The 15,694-nt window shown below is 40.0% G+C and overlaps 1 protein-coding gene across 1 annotated transcript; it reads left to right on the plus strand.

The window, feature by feature from the left end:
* Positions 1 to 4: 4 nt before the first annotated feature.
* Positions 5 to 15,064, plus strand: LOC308100578 (coiled-coil domain-containing protein 172-like; the record flags this gene model as incomplete). The annotated part of the gene is made up of 8 exons (XM_080449645.1): positions 5 to 56; positions 6,216 to 6,301; positions 7,829 to 7,945; positions 8,551 to 8,722; positions 9,379 to 9,480; positions 9,836 to 9,938; positions 14,545 to 14,632; positions 14,937 to 15,064. 8 exons carry the CDS (start codon positions 5 to 7, stop codon positions 14,961 to 14,963), a joined length of 747 nt encoding a protein of 248 aa, XP_080305771.1. The 3' UTR covers positions 14,964 to 15,064.
* Between the last annotated feature and the right edge of the window lie 630 nt (positions 15,065 to 15,694).

Here is a 15,694-nt window from a genome sequence, read left to right on the forward strand (position 1 = left end):
CGCCATGGACTGGAGCCCCGCCGCACTGTGCGCACTCAGCAAGAGTGGTGGAAGAAGTACTCACATTTTCTACTTAAGTAAAAGTATCAATTCTGCAATCATGTAGTAAAAAAAAAAGAAGAAAAAGTACTCAATTTTTTTTGATCAATTCTGCATGTAGAAAATACTGTAATATAAGTGAAAGTCCGGAATTCAAAATGTACTTTGAGTAAAAGTACAAAAGTATTGGTATCAACATGTAGGCTACTTAAAGTACCAAAACTATTTCACAAGTTTTTCAAAATGTATACAAATCTTTTGAAAATAGCAGCTCTACAGCTCACAATGCCTTGCCATGCGACGCATTGTGAGCTTGCAGATTGGCTATTTGCCCGAAATGTATAGGGCTGATGTGGGTAATGTGTGTTTTGTAATAATAATCAAAAATTACAAAGTAAGTAACTTAAAGTCTTCAAATATTTGTAGTGGAGTAAAAGTACAATATTTGCCTCTGAGATGTAGTGGAGTCGAAGTAAAAGTATTGAAAATTGGAATCCTCAAAAGTGTACTTAAGCACAGTAGGCTACTCGAGTAAATGTACTTAGTTACTTTACACCACCCTAGAGGCACGGTGGCCAGTCGCAGTGATTCCAGCAGCACCCCAGTTCAGTTCGCATGCATTCTAATATAAAAGTAACATCAATCACTTTTCGATTACCCTCTATCTCAAAGATCGATATATATATATCTATATCATCACTTTTGACTATAGGATATCTATAGGATCAATGAATACAGATAAATATGGGTCGCATTAATAATAGCTTATGAAATCAATCCAAACCCACGCTAGCTGGACTGGTCCCTTGATGTGTGCGTGGGCTTGGATGTCAGTATAATTGCTCACAGGGACAGAGGGGTATGAGTTTGGGAATAAGGTCGCTAACGTTTGTTTTAATTTGACATTTCGCCTGTATTAAATATGGCGTTTTCTATTAATTGTGCTTGAGTTTTTGTATTTACCCCCCCCCCCCACCCAGAGAGAGAGAGAGAGAGAGAGAGAGAGAGAGAGAGAGAGAGAGAGAGAGAGAGAGAGAGACAATCGTGTGCACAGTTTCAATTCCCTGATAACAAGTGAATTCCGAGTGGTTCTCAGTGGTCAAAGTGCGCAATGGAAGCTGCCAACTGTCATTTCTTAGCAGTAATACTTCAAGCTCATTCGCTGACACGTGCAAATTGTAGGCTCTGCACAGAACTTGTTAAAGTGTAGTGCAGTGGTTCTCAACTTGTGGGTCGGTACCCCCAGGGGGGTCCCCACATGATTTTGAAGAGTCCCCAGATGACAGTGAAGTGTCAATTTAAGGACCTTTTTAATACCTAAAAAAAGAAACAAACAAAAGCTAGAAAAAGACCATTGATGCATCAAAAGTAATCAGCAAACTATACTATAAAAACTGGTCAAACATTGGCCAAATTGTCAAATAATAAGATCTACAAGCTTGTAGATCTGCTATTTTCACAAAAATGATCTGTGGGACCGAGTCAAACCAAATTGAAGGCCTCAACTCCTACAATTCCAAGTGCTTGTCAGGGTGGGGGTCCCCAGTTCAAATATGATTATTTTGGGGGGTCATGGCCTTTGATTAGCCTACTATTTGAAAGTATAACACTAACACACACACACACACACACACACACACACACACACACACACACACACACACACACACACACACACACACACACACACACACACACACACACACACACACACACACACACACACACACACACACACACACACACAGTGGTGGATATGAGTGACTATCTATCGCCATCTACTGGTTGTATGAAAATACAGGCCAGCTTCATTCACTGTAGGGACCTGCTTTATGCTTGTGCCATTAATATTAAATCCATTTAGATGTCCAGTGCATCTACATTCGTTTTCTTTCATTTAAGAGGGACTAATGTATCAGTTATGTTGATATCCACAACAGCAATAAGATAGATTTGCTTCCTGAGCTGAAGTTTAATTGTTGACTATAAAAATTCTTATAAGCACATTTCAAATGTACAATACACAACAGTGCAAGGCTTCCATACTTCCATTCCATCCATTTGTGTCTGCTTCACCTGTCAGTTGTTCCCTATTTCATATGCTATCTATTTAGTGTTACTTGTATGTGATTGTTGTCCAACAAGAGAGCCATGCGTCAACAGCCAAATTAGATTGTATGTATACACAGATTTGCAGATAAATTAATATATATATATTACTTATTTTCGGCATCGTAAGTAGGCTGTGTGCACCAAGCCTCCAAAAGTGTAAGATATAATACATTTCATACAGCATATATTTGCTAAATACTTCTAGTATGTTGTGTGGTAGATGTAAGCTCCTTGTGTGCATCTTCTGTCCAGAGATGAGAAATAGCTGTAGCCAGTCTTTACAATGTTGAATATAAATATATTTCGTTCTCAGAGTTCCACGAGATGTATGGCTAGAATTGCCTGCCAATTCCAACTGAATTATTTGTGCATGTAAATTCAACAAACATAAACATGAATTAAAAAGAATATACATTGTAGATGAAGCAACATGTTCTGTAACCCGTGCATTGACTGGCACTAACCCACTTGGTTAAACAAGCTGGACTATGTCAATGAGCTTTTCTCTGCATTAAAACCATCGACTGTGCTCCCAATCAATCAAGAATCAATCAAGAATACCAGTAAATTAGCATTGCTTACCAAGTGGGAGGAAGAGAGAGGGGGCGGGGGGAGAGAGAGTGAAAGTGAATCAAAGAGAATGACATTTTACAATTTCGGCATTTTCCAATGCGGCTTACCAGTGCAAGATTAGAGTAAATGGCATGAACCTTAGTAAAAAAAATGACAGGGTAGATGGTCCTGTAAGTAGAGTGAAAAGAAAAACAATCATGAAAACGAAATGAAGAGTGCTAGTGGGTGAGACTGAAAACATGAGTTTTCAGACAGCGGCAGAAGATGGGGATTGGGGAGTGAGTCTGCAGTCCTGACTGATGAGGGAGGGAGGCCATTCCACAGCTTGGGAGCCAGAACGGAGAATAGACTCTAGGACGCTTGAAGTGTTTCCCAATTCCCAGGGTGTTTTAGGGAAGGGACAGCCACAAGACTGCCTGATCTCTGTGTGTGATCATGTCCTGAAGGTAAGAGACAAATGGGGAGGGAGAGGGAGAGAGAACAAGAGAGGGAATTTGCCAATGTCGGCGGTTGGAGGATGGAGAAAGTCTGAACTGTAAGTTATTACCCTTAGTATGACGCCACAATCAGCCATGTACACCATCCCCATTAATTCAATATGGGACAGTATGAACAGCCTTTCTTTGTGGCTGAAGAGACATTTCATATTACTATATAGAGAGCATGTAAAAAACTGAGAAAAGGGCCAAAACAGAATGACTGGACTGAGTTACTAAGCTAATTGTCTCTGCTGATAATTTGATGACTGTGCAATTCCAACTCTCCAAAGGGAATGCTGCCAGCCAGGGGAAAGTTAGCCACATCAGTCAGGTGATTTATGAAAAACTTCAATCAATATGTAATATTAATTTTGCTAATGAATGTCAGAATGATGTAGTCTTCAGGTCGTATAAATGACCAGGCGTTCACACTTTAATGTGCTTCGTGGCACAGAATCAAAATAATTCTTTAGTCTTTACCAGCGGCGCTCAGGGAAACTGGTCAAAGTAAAAATAACGTGACAAATCTATGGCATGGAGCTCTGCAGTCAGTGGATTAAGGTTATTGATTGCTGACTGTGCTTAGCCTACAAATGTTCAACACTCTAACATAAGAGACCCTCCCCTCTGTACACACACTCAATGGATGACGAGCTCACGACCATGTCAAAGTTCTACGTGTGTTTTAACCTGGGTCCCCGCAGCCCCTATTTTCACATCTCAAACCCAGCCCCCATCCCTACTGCCTCGCACCCCCATTGACATTCAGCAAAGAAGCTGGGTAGACAATTAAGGAAACAGGAAAAGGATTACAATCTATTGTATAAATTATTATATTGTCTACTCTTATATAAAAATATTAAATAGCTATATGCTATCGGAAATGTGTGCTTGCCTCCCCTAACGGCATGGTGCTGGATTTTGAGATCTAGCTATACACCTCAAAAACCTTCAGTAGGAACAAAGGGACTCAACATTTGGAGCACACAAGCTGTTCTAGACTGAGATGGTTCCAAGGGGAACCCAACAACCATGTTTTTTGACAGATTCTTTAGATTAGGGATACAAGCCTGGCAGCAACTAAAAACATGAATGAAAGTGCCAAATGAGTGCCAAATGAGTCCACGTCCAATCAAACAACTGCTGAAAGGAAGAAGAGACATCTGAAATGGTTGGTGAGGAGAATCAGTGAACTTGATGTTACTGAAGTTTGACAACAAGTAACTCCAAGTACTTGGATGAAAGATCCACAGGACCCAGAGTCACAGAAAGAGAAGACAAGTCCAGGTGTCAGGACCCATCATCAGTGCTTAACCCATTAAGACCGGGAACGCATCTGTGTAACCCCTTTAAACATTATTTCATACTTTGGCGATTCAAAAATAGCAGATATACAAACATTGAGATAACTCGGAAAGTAGAAAGTTTGGCCTAAAATGATCATTGGGAGATATCTGGGGATCATGAAGTTGCACAGCAAATTCCATGGAAATCCTGTTAGGGACCATAGTGGTGGTTAGACCAACAAATGAACTGATGAACCCATATATGTCTGCCAATAATTCCCCCCTCTGTTTAGAGGGAAGACCATAGGGTCACCAAAATCAGTAGAGTTCAACTTTGCTGAACGCATTACATTTCATGGCAATCTGCCTAATTGATTTTGAGATATCATGTGTGTGCATTTGGTAATTTGGGCCAAAAATAATCAGTAGTGGACATTCCCAATGTGGATTAATAATATGAGGGTGCACCATAGTGCACAGCAAATGACTTGGCAATCCTGTTTTGGACCAAAGTCGTGGTCAGACTGCCTGATTATCCCACAAGGTCTGCAAAAAAAGAAAGAAGAATCCCCTCAATTTAGCCTATGTTGAAAAATAAGTATGATTAACATTCAACCAATGTGTAATTTTTGCTGGACTTATCTAAAAGATAACGTTTATTTTCATAACCCAAAGGTCCAAATAACACTACCTTTGGCAAGTAGGATTAATGGACAGCAATAGTATCAACTAAGCACTATTACTACCAATTAAGCCTCACAAACCCCATTTGTTTATTCCCCAGTCCTTGGTCACATGATAATGAAAACTTTTCATTGCCACCATGCAATTTTTGGGGGGGGGATATTGTTGTTGTTGGTGGTGGAGGTGTGTTGTTTTATTATTATTATTATTATTATTATTATTATTATAATTGGAGGGGGGGGGGGAGCTATGTGAAATTGTTTTGTGGGCGGGAAATCTTACAAACACAAACAGTTGGAGTTTAGAATTCAACCTCTGACGCATATTACACCCAATTTAAAACAATGAGTTTGGAAACCTTATTTAAACAAATTCTCCAAAATGAACAGGAGCTATCTGAGAAGACTAAGAAACTCCAAGGAGGTAGGTCTATCTAAGAAATAAAATGTAATGTTATGCGGAACAAAGTTATTTACCTAGCTTTGCAAAGCAGTCAATGCTGGCCTGTTGCGACTCCGGTGTCACCGGAATTGTTGACCAATTGAATAACGTCTAACGTGCAGTGTCGGTCTCGCTTGACACCAACGAAGTCAATGAAACAAATGAGAAGACAGCGCCCTCTGGAGTCACATAATTCCATGGATCACTAATTTTGGTGTAAGCACTTGGTCTAAACCAAACAGACGTTTTTAAAAAGCACCTTTCGAGGAGTCAGACGACATTATTGCGACTATTGTAACGTAACGTGCTTACTTTGTCCTTGCTACGAACGTTGGATCATAGCTGCCGCCTGAAACCATAAATATAGTGTAATATCCCATTCCCATAGAGTTATATAATATACACGTACGTTATAGGGTGTCGCCATATTAGCCTACCCAGGTTGAGCTGTGTTTCTGCTGTCATGTTGAACAGGCTGTGAAAGCAAAATATCCCTCTAGGACAATAACGTGTGTGTGTGTGTGTGTGTGTGCGCGCGCGCATGTGTGATATGGGCATTAGTGCTCTTCTGTTGGTCATTGATCAATATTTGTCATTTCAGTCAAAGTGTCCATCACCAGATGCCATGAGAAGATTAAGGCCTCCACTGAAAAATATGGAAAAGCCAACCAAGAGCTTGATGACAAGGTGGGGCTATAGGTATAAGGTACCAGAGCATACAAGAGCATTAATACAGCCTATATATTTTTGGTCATGGGGTAAAAAAAAATAATGTATATTTTAGTAATTCCCTAGCCTAGACCCCTAGAAAGTAATGGTTTTAACCCAGAATCTATCAGTCAGATATGACGGAGACCCTATTGACAGACGAGGTGAAAAAGAGCCTATTGGCATATTGACAAGTTAATCTGCTTTATGATTAAACCACTTAATCCATCCCAGTTGCTTCATCAACAATGTGGAGGGATCGATTGCAAGTGCCACTGTAAAATCAATGGCTAATTTCCACCGGATAACATTAGTATTATTGTAGGAAGCCTTTTAGCATGTGTCAGATATAGTGTCAAAGACAGGCTCATTGACCTTTCAGAAATATTGCCATGCTCTTGCTCTTCCTGGGGTTGACCAAAGCAACAGCAGAGCAGAAAAGAAAACTACGTTGTGAAATCACAAAGGTTGCTGATAACCGTTTAATCATTAATGGATGGTGATATGGTGATGGTGAACACATATGAATTTTTACAACACAATGATAAAATCATCTCTATGATATTGCTTATGAAATTCATTTGAGGTTCATACTATGAAAGCAAGAATGGTTTAACCATGATTTATTTATGATTTATTTGACAATGCAATCACAGTTTAAAGGGTAAGACCACTTTTGTAGAGGTTTGGGTTGTGTAGTTACCTTGCCATGATGTAACTCCAAAGAGTGGGCAAGAAATACAAAATAATTGCTCCATTGATTAGAAATTGATAATTCAAAATATGCTCCTCATTGACTTACATTGTACGGTAAAACAGCTCTCAAAGTCACTCTTTTAGCACATAAACGAACGCAAACAAAGTTGATTCAGACAATATAGAACATCACCAAACCCAGTACTGTTTTTTTTTGTTAATAAAAATGTCAACTTCCTGTTGATTTTGCCATTTGCCAAGTAGAAAACCTGGATTGGATCCGTGGATCCAGATCTCCAAATAGTAAAATCAACAGGAAGTTGACATTTTTATTAAAAAAACAAACAGTACTGGGTTTGGTGATGTTCTATATTGTCTGAATCAACTTTGTTTGCGTTCGTTTATGTGCTAAAAGAGTGACTTTGAGAGCTGTTTTCCACACTCTGTATGTGTTCAATTAACTCCTCATACTTTCCTGACAGCTTCCTAAGTCGCAGACATACAATTGTACTAAGTGTCATGCTGAAGCAGCTTGAATGTATTCATTTTCTCTGGTTTTACATTTTCTTTGACTTTCTGAGGTGTATAATTATAGGAAGCAAAGACTTGGTTTCAGTGAGAAATATTGGGATGGGATGTACTACTGTATGTGCACACACAGCACAAGGGATCCCTTGATTTTCTTTAAATGGTAACCCAGAGATGAGTGATTTCAATTTGAGTTAATCTCCATAACATAAACCTCCCTTTCTGCCCATCAGTCTTTCTCCCGTCCATTGATAGCTTTTACTGTTGTTCATGTCCATACAGTCTCAGCAGTTGTCTCAGATGAAACTGCAGAATGATCTCATGAGGAAACGTGAAGACCAGATGGAGAAACAGATACAGGAGCTCCTTTGCCAGCAGAAACACCTTGAGGAACACCAAGTAAGTCTTAACTCCAGTCTTAACAGTTGTGCTTAAAGGGCAACTTCGCCAATTTCTAACCTGAATGCTATTATTGTACTGTGAGGAGGGCTTGTGAAAATATGGGTCAAGATTGGAAAATCGCTGTTAACCCATGTAAAATGATGGGTTTTGACAGGTTTTACATACGGTAGCTAGCTGATGGTAGGTGTCTTCAAGACCAAGCTCTCCATACACATAATGCACTGGGAAGTGTCAGATTTCCACATGTCCTGGATCACAGGATTAGGGTAAAAAGTCTGTTAAATTGACTTTTAATACAGATAAATGGCCAGGTGAAATTACAATTATTTCCCCGTGGCTTGTAGAAATATTCGGACAATATTCTTGCATAAACTCTTTGATAGCACAACCATTGTTGTGCATAGGAAAGATTGGTGGCTCTCTCAACTGTGTGTGAAGTAATCACAGCGTGATCCTGTTAATGAATATACAGAAGATACACACATCTACTCTCACAGAAATAACAAAAGAAAGTTATCTTGGTTATGTCAAGGAAAGTTAAACTAAACACTTACAGGTGAACTTTTACAGCTAAACTGAGGATTGTTCTGTGTGTATTACAGCACAAGCTAGCAACAGAGTCTAAGCAAGAGCAGGAGATGTTCATGAGAGACATCTCGGGGTTCAACTGTGACTTCAGTCTGCATGGACACAGAGAGAGAGTTGCTGCGAGTGAGAGCCAGACACACTCTGAGGTGTTGGACCTGGAGAAAGATGTGGACTCTTTATACAGAGGTGAGAACCAGGGCAGGGTTTTGTCTACATGGGTTACATGGTCTTGTCATTTTATCGCCCACATGAACTACCTTACCAACCAAATGTGGTTCTTGGAATGCAACAGGACATCCAAATGATTGGTGCTTACCTGACAAAATGGGGTATGGTAATGTGATAGTGGAGACAGTTTTACCAGCCACAACAAGCAGAGTGTTATCAGGATTTGTCTGTTGGTGTTCCCACCCAGAGAGAACACACATATTATGCTATAAATGAGTAGACTTCACAACAGACAGTTAAAGATAATTTAAATATAATCAAAGTAATCACCAGATTAAACATCAGGAAACATTCTAGCAGATAATGCTGCAATAGATCACATTTTATTGCTAATTTTAGCCACCGCTCTCTTGGATAATAGTCATAACAAACAGCACAATTTTGAATCAACACTACATATTTTTATATATTATACAAAATACATTTTCTGAAAGAAAATTGTATGCTGCTTCATCGTGATAACAGTGTTGCTGTTGCACAAATAATTGTCTGTTTACAATCTTTGTAGCTCTGCAGTTGTCAAAACCTTAAAATATAGTGATTATCTTGACAAATTGCAATTGCGATTGCCTTCTCCTTCCTCTGTCCTCTCCCTCATCTTCCTCTGCATTTAGAGATGGAGCTGATGAGTCAGAGCAACAGTTATATGAACACCATTGAGGAGGAGAAGAGAGCTCTCCAGCTTGAACTACAGGGTCTGGAAAACACCAAGAAAGGTAACATACTGTACCACAATTCAACAGAGATTGGAATCATAACAATATATAGAGAAAAAGGACAGCAGTATGTGAATGGCTGTTATTTCTATTAACATTATCCCTTATTTGAGTAGATATGTATTGTATTTTGTTGCCAAACTTTTCTTGCACTATCTATCTAGTATCTCCACTGTGTAAGTTGTAGAAGTTACTGACGGCAGCTCACCAGCACCAAGTTTTCACAATGATGTGTTGTGAGATGTGGAGACAGCCCCAAATGTGTTTTGAAAATCGGATGAGAATGTGCTCCAGAACGTTTGTATGGCATGTCAGTGAGTTTATTGTGTGCTTGCCCGGCTGTTGTTGACTGCAGACCTGTCCAGTCAGCTGAGTGAAGCCAAAGCAATGACAGAATCTCTGAGAATGGAGAGTGTGGTCGTCAGCCAGAAACACCTCACTGACAGCACCTGTCTGAGGTGAGCATCATCCACTCACATGGACACAATTATGCCCAATTCTGTTCTGAATATTAGACCATGTTCAACATATTTAGAAGACACAGCAAGGACGTCTCACAACAGTTCTCACAGTTCTTATATCAGGATGCTTATTTGGAGCTTTCAGATATTTTACATTTAGCTAAAATTGGTGTTTAATTAGTAAAAGAAAATGCTGTTTTGTACTGTTCCATCCTACATTTGCATAGAATGCTGTATTGCAAATATGCTGTACAGGTTCACAGAAACCATTCTGACTAGTTTCTGTGACATCATAATCTCCATTTTAATTTAATTTTTTTTTTATAGTTAATCTTAATGGGGTGGTTTACTCACAGTGCTCACAGTGAAACAAACAGATCACACTATAACAACACATACACATACATTAGAATGTAAGTGTTGTGTATGTACAATAGAGGTCCCTTCCACTGTCAGGAATCCAATCATCCTGTGAGAAGTGCTGAATAGACCGGGACACCCCCACCCCCCTTATCAATTTCTCTTTCCCACCATTCTGGCATGAGTCCGGATCTAGAAGTGTAAATAACAAAAGCATTAAGGCCATTTACTTTAATTAAGGCTTTGATCTGTTGCCTGCTCCATTCATTCAACATTGCAACTAAGAAAAAAATGGGAAGTAAGCCTAATGTGATTGATGCGGGGAAGCTTGTAAGGGGAAATGAATGAGGGGTGGGGAGTCACATCCGTGCCGCATGTGGATACAACTGCTTACCAATAAATAACAGTTTCGGTCAAATCATACATCATTTGGGCTGAAAATGAAACCTTTGGTTTCCTTGGTAAAAACGCATCACCTACAGTACTGTAAGTGGGACCTAAGCCAATACAATAATGGATGTTCATGTAATGGAAAAGGTAATTCATCTCTCCAACGCAACCCATAGAGACAATCTATGACAAGCGAAGACATTTTTTATTTATGTTCAACAATTCATTCAGTTGGCAAACGGATAGTAGAATTATGATGTATGAAATAAAACACCTTTTCAGGGCAGCAACTGCACTTTGGCCAGAAGTTTAGATTTTTCCAAAGTGAACAATGACAGTCAGGTAGTCTTCTTGTTGTTGGCTATGTGCCTGCGTTCTTTCCATTATAAAGCAAGGAGCCGAGGAGCTTCATTTTAAGCTTTCCTACTGGATGAGTGTCACCCCGGCTCTCCACACACACTCTTCCTTTATTTAATTAAGGATCGGAGATCAATATACTGTAGTCCCAGGAAGGAAACGAGGGGTCGTTCTTATATCGCCCCTGCTACTACCTCTGACAACCCCTGACCCACCCCACTCTATTAGTCAGATTTACTAAGGTCACTAGCCCCATCTTTTCATAAACTGACATGCAAAACAGTCCACACCATTATCCTTGCTCTCCTGTTCCTCATTCACTTGTCAGGTTTCTCTCTCCGTTCATCTCCTTGTTTTGTTCCCCTGTCTCTATCGTCCGTCCCCCCTCCTCTGGTCTTAAATCATGTGTGTACTAAGCATGTCCTGTTCGTCCACAATTCCCCTCCATTACCCACAGACTGATTAGCCTCGGGAAGTGCTGAGGATGTCGCTTTGGAAAAGAGAGAGAGAGACCCCTCGCACTCACTGTTATGATCATCCATCCTGAACTGAAACCATCAATCAGGTCTTCAATCACCGCTGCCTCCCTTTAAAACGTATATTTAAGTCCCCACTTATTGATTGCTGGAAATTGAGCGCATGTCAATTTGAACGAGTACCGGAGTCTTTTAAAATGTGTTAACTGTGCAGAACTGCTGTGTGTGTGTGTGATTCACTGTCATACAGCAGGGACATGTGCCAAGCAAAAGCTGCATGTATGAAGATTATAAATATGCTTGGCATAGATGTCATCATTAAAGAATCCTTTCACATGGGATTTTTTTTAACCATGTAATCTAAATTAGCTGGCAGTAATTTGTAAGAGGCTGTCCTAAGATCAACATATTAACAAGCTTTGAAAAGCCTAAGTGGAGTATTACTTTATTGATATATTGCCACTAAATCACTGGGTGTTTGTCTTGTGCTTTTCACAAAATAATGCTCCTGTGTTTCAGAGAGTGAATGTCTTTTGGATTCACATGTAGCTCTGTTTAAGTCCTGCAAACAGGACTTTTAATCATACTTTACCAATCAAAATGTCCATGTTTGGTAGACAGAGAAATACCAAAGCTGAAGAATGTACAAAATAAAAACTATCACATAAAATCATGTATTATGTAACAGAGTAAAAATATCTGTCCTTCCGTCTCTAGAGCTTTTCCTCTCGCACTCCCAGTTCTTGTCCTTTACAAACATGTTTCCTGGAGTTCCTTTGCCCAAAGCAGCTCTTTGTTTACATTTATTCCTGATGAAGATCAACTGGGTGTAGAAGTTTCTATTCGATGGAGATCTTCTGCTTTGCAGTCATGTCTGCCCTGGTGGTGCAGTTCAGAGTTGGCAGTGGAGTTCTGTGTTCTCCTGTATGTTGCTGCGTAGCTCCTGGGGGGTGTCACTGATCATTTCTGTCTTCTTACAGTTCAGTTCGCAGTTGCGTTCTCTGTTCTTTTGTATCCTGGTGGGTATCACTGATCATGTCTGCCCAGGTGCAGTTCAGTTGATGCATGAAGTACAGTTCTTTTGTATCATGCTACTTAGTTCCTGGTGGGTATCACAGAGCAGAGCATCTGAATAAAGGAAGCCTTTTTAAAGACGTTCAACTTTTTCTTCTTTTACAGAACAGCGCCTGGAACTTGTTCTCTGCTGTTGTCATCATTTTCTTTTAAGTGGGCTCGAGTCTTTATGGTATGGTTCTGTAGGACAGTGTATATCAACCTTTTTGGTGCCAAGGCACACCTGGCATAGCCAAAATATCCCAGGGCACACCTAGATATACGGTGTGTGTGTGTGTATACATATATTATATATATATATATATATATATATATATATATATATATATATATATATCAAAATATATATATATATATATATCAAAATATTTACTCATGTACACAAGATGTAATAAAGAAAACAAACAAACAAATACAAACATTACAAAATGTCTTTGGCCTACAAATATACAAACTTGGCTCAGTGCTGACTGGAGGAGTCTGATTTCATCTTACCAGAGTAAAAAGTGAAAGCATTATTTCGGACGCATGCGCAGTTACCCACTACAGACGGTTACCAAAACACTCGCCCCAAAACACAGTCGCCCACCTGGTATTCCTAAACGTAACCTCAGTAAACTATGTCTAAACCTAACCTTATTCCTAAACGTAACATCAGTAAAACTATGCCTAATACTAAACTTATTTCTAACCTTATCCTCAGTAAAACAAATACAAGAAGAACCGCTGGTCCGCGAAAACAAATGGGGGTAGCGTGCTTTGGGGCGAGACTTTTGGTTACCGCAGCTGCGAGTGAACAGACCATCTCCCGATCTCCGTGGAGTAATTAAACACTAAAACTACATGGATTACGTTCACACTAACAACACCCTGGAGCGATTTAGAAGCACTTTATAAGAAATCTAACACTTATGTTGATTTAAAGTTAGTACAGTTAGTTAGTTAGTGTTTAATTGTCGGACATTCATCATCATGGCAGGTTATAATATGACAGCCCCTCTTGGCTCTTGGCCGCCGTATCGGCCCGTTCCAACCCACAATGTAGTAATACTGAGTGCCAAAGCATGTACCCCTGTGCCCCTTTATACAGTACCAGGTAGGACAACATATTTGCATTCCTATGGGTGATGGTCGCTACACTGAATGGACTCGGCTCGGGCGTGGCTGAGTGTGAAACGGATGATGGCCGTAACGATTGGCGGACGATCGCTGCTCGCTATTGTTCTCGAGGGGCTGAGTTCAGACTTACTTCAAACGGCGCGGAACACCTCAGCAGTACTCGCGGACCAAAATTGGGACGTTTGCCAGGGTTGATAATCACTGCTGTAGGAGAAGAGCCGGCAACGACGGACGGACGGGGGTGTATGTGTGCGCGCGTGTGCGTGTGTGTATCCAAGGCTAATCCCCCAAACCACTGGACCGATCAGCGTCAAATTTCTTCAGCACACTGCCAGTATAGGACGAGGAAGTATAATTTCTAACATATTATGTTTTATACTTAACTTTTTTAAACTGTTATTTTACACTGGAAGTCACTGGAGGTCAGCTCCGGCTGAAACTTTCCCCAAATATGGAGATTACTACTGATGTCATATACTGATGTCATCTTACAATTAATGCGCAATATGTCTGGACGTCCGTCCGTTTGTACGTCCGACCATAGCTCACGTATCTCGAGAACTGTCTGACCAATCGACTTCAAACTCGGCGACATGTGTCGCCGCCGACCCGAGGGAGTGCCTTGCCCGGCGTCGAGTCGGTCAGATAGGCGGTTGTCCAGCACCGCCAATCCTGTTAAATGTAACCAAACGAATTGTAACCAAATTTGTTTACAATTGTACATTCACAGAGATAAATTAACATTCAGGATTTTACGCTGTAGGCCTTTTCATAGCGTGGCCAGCCACACATTCAAAGTGACATAAAGGTTGGTTTGTTTTTTCCAGACTGAAGAGGGAGCTGGAGATTCATAAAGATGGAGAGCTAGAGCTTCTGCGAGAGGCACTCAGCTCAGACATACAGTTCCTGCAGACAGTAAGTACCTGGTTTCATGGCATGTAAACAGAAACTCACACTGTACATACTGACCAGTATAGTCCACAGACACTACACACACACACACACACACACACACACACACACACACACACACACACACACACACACACACACACACACACACACACACACACACACACACACACACACACACACACACACACACACACATAGCTTTATAGACCCACATTGAAGTGGAACACTTTTGTTAACTCATTTGGACGGAAAAGTGTTATTTTGCTTTGGTGTAATGTGTTTTATTATCCTTTTTCTTCCCCAGAAACTAGACAGCCAGAAGAGACAGTAGTGTCTTGGACCTAGGTTGTGATGATGCTGGACGTGCTACACTGATGAACTGATGATCATTGTTCGTCTATATTACTATCAAACCAAATGTTTTCATCCAAATGTTTGACCATTCATCAAATTGTTAACACACTCTGACAGTTTTGTTTTTGTCATTGTGTATGTTGCTCAGGGAAAGAGGCAGGTTTACTCCATGGTTTGTGTCCCTACTCCCCAAAGAAAGTGATTGTATGCTGACCTCTAGTGGATCATTTCAGCATTGTTATATAGTCAAATAAATGCATGATTATACATCTTATGTTACTGATGTGCAAAATATAAATCTTCAATTATTCTGCAGTTGGTGTTAGTAAATAATATATGTGTTAGTGTTTGACAATATCAATATGTCTGCTATGCATAATAGTTGCAATTATTCAACATTAAAGAAAATGAATGTCCTAATTGTTTCTCATGATTTTCTGCTACCACCTACTGGTAAATCTGTAACATTACCACTCATGTAATCCTGCAGACCACTGTCTAAAGTTCACTAATACATTATGAATTAAGCCCTATTTAAAGCCCTATTTTCTGACTTTTTTTTTTTTTAAATGAAATAATTTAAACGTGTTTTGTAGGAGAAAAAACACTGATATTTACTCACGACCCATTAAAATACATCCGCAACCCAAAAATTGGTCACGACCCATAGATTGGGAACCACTGGGCTAGGCGGTCATTACCATAATT

This window comes from Gymnoscopelus braueri, assembly GCF_963280865.1.
Source record: "Gymnoscopelus braueri genome assembly, chromosome: 14".
In the NCBI taxonomy this organism is placed as follows: Eukaryota; Metazoa; Chordata; class Actinopteri; order Myctophiformes; family Myctophidae; genus Gymnoscopelus; species Gymnoscopelus braueri.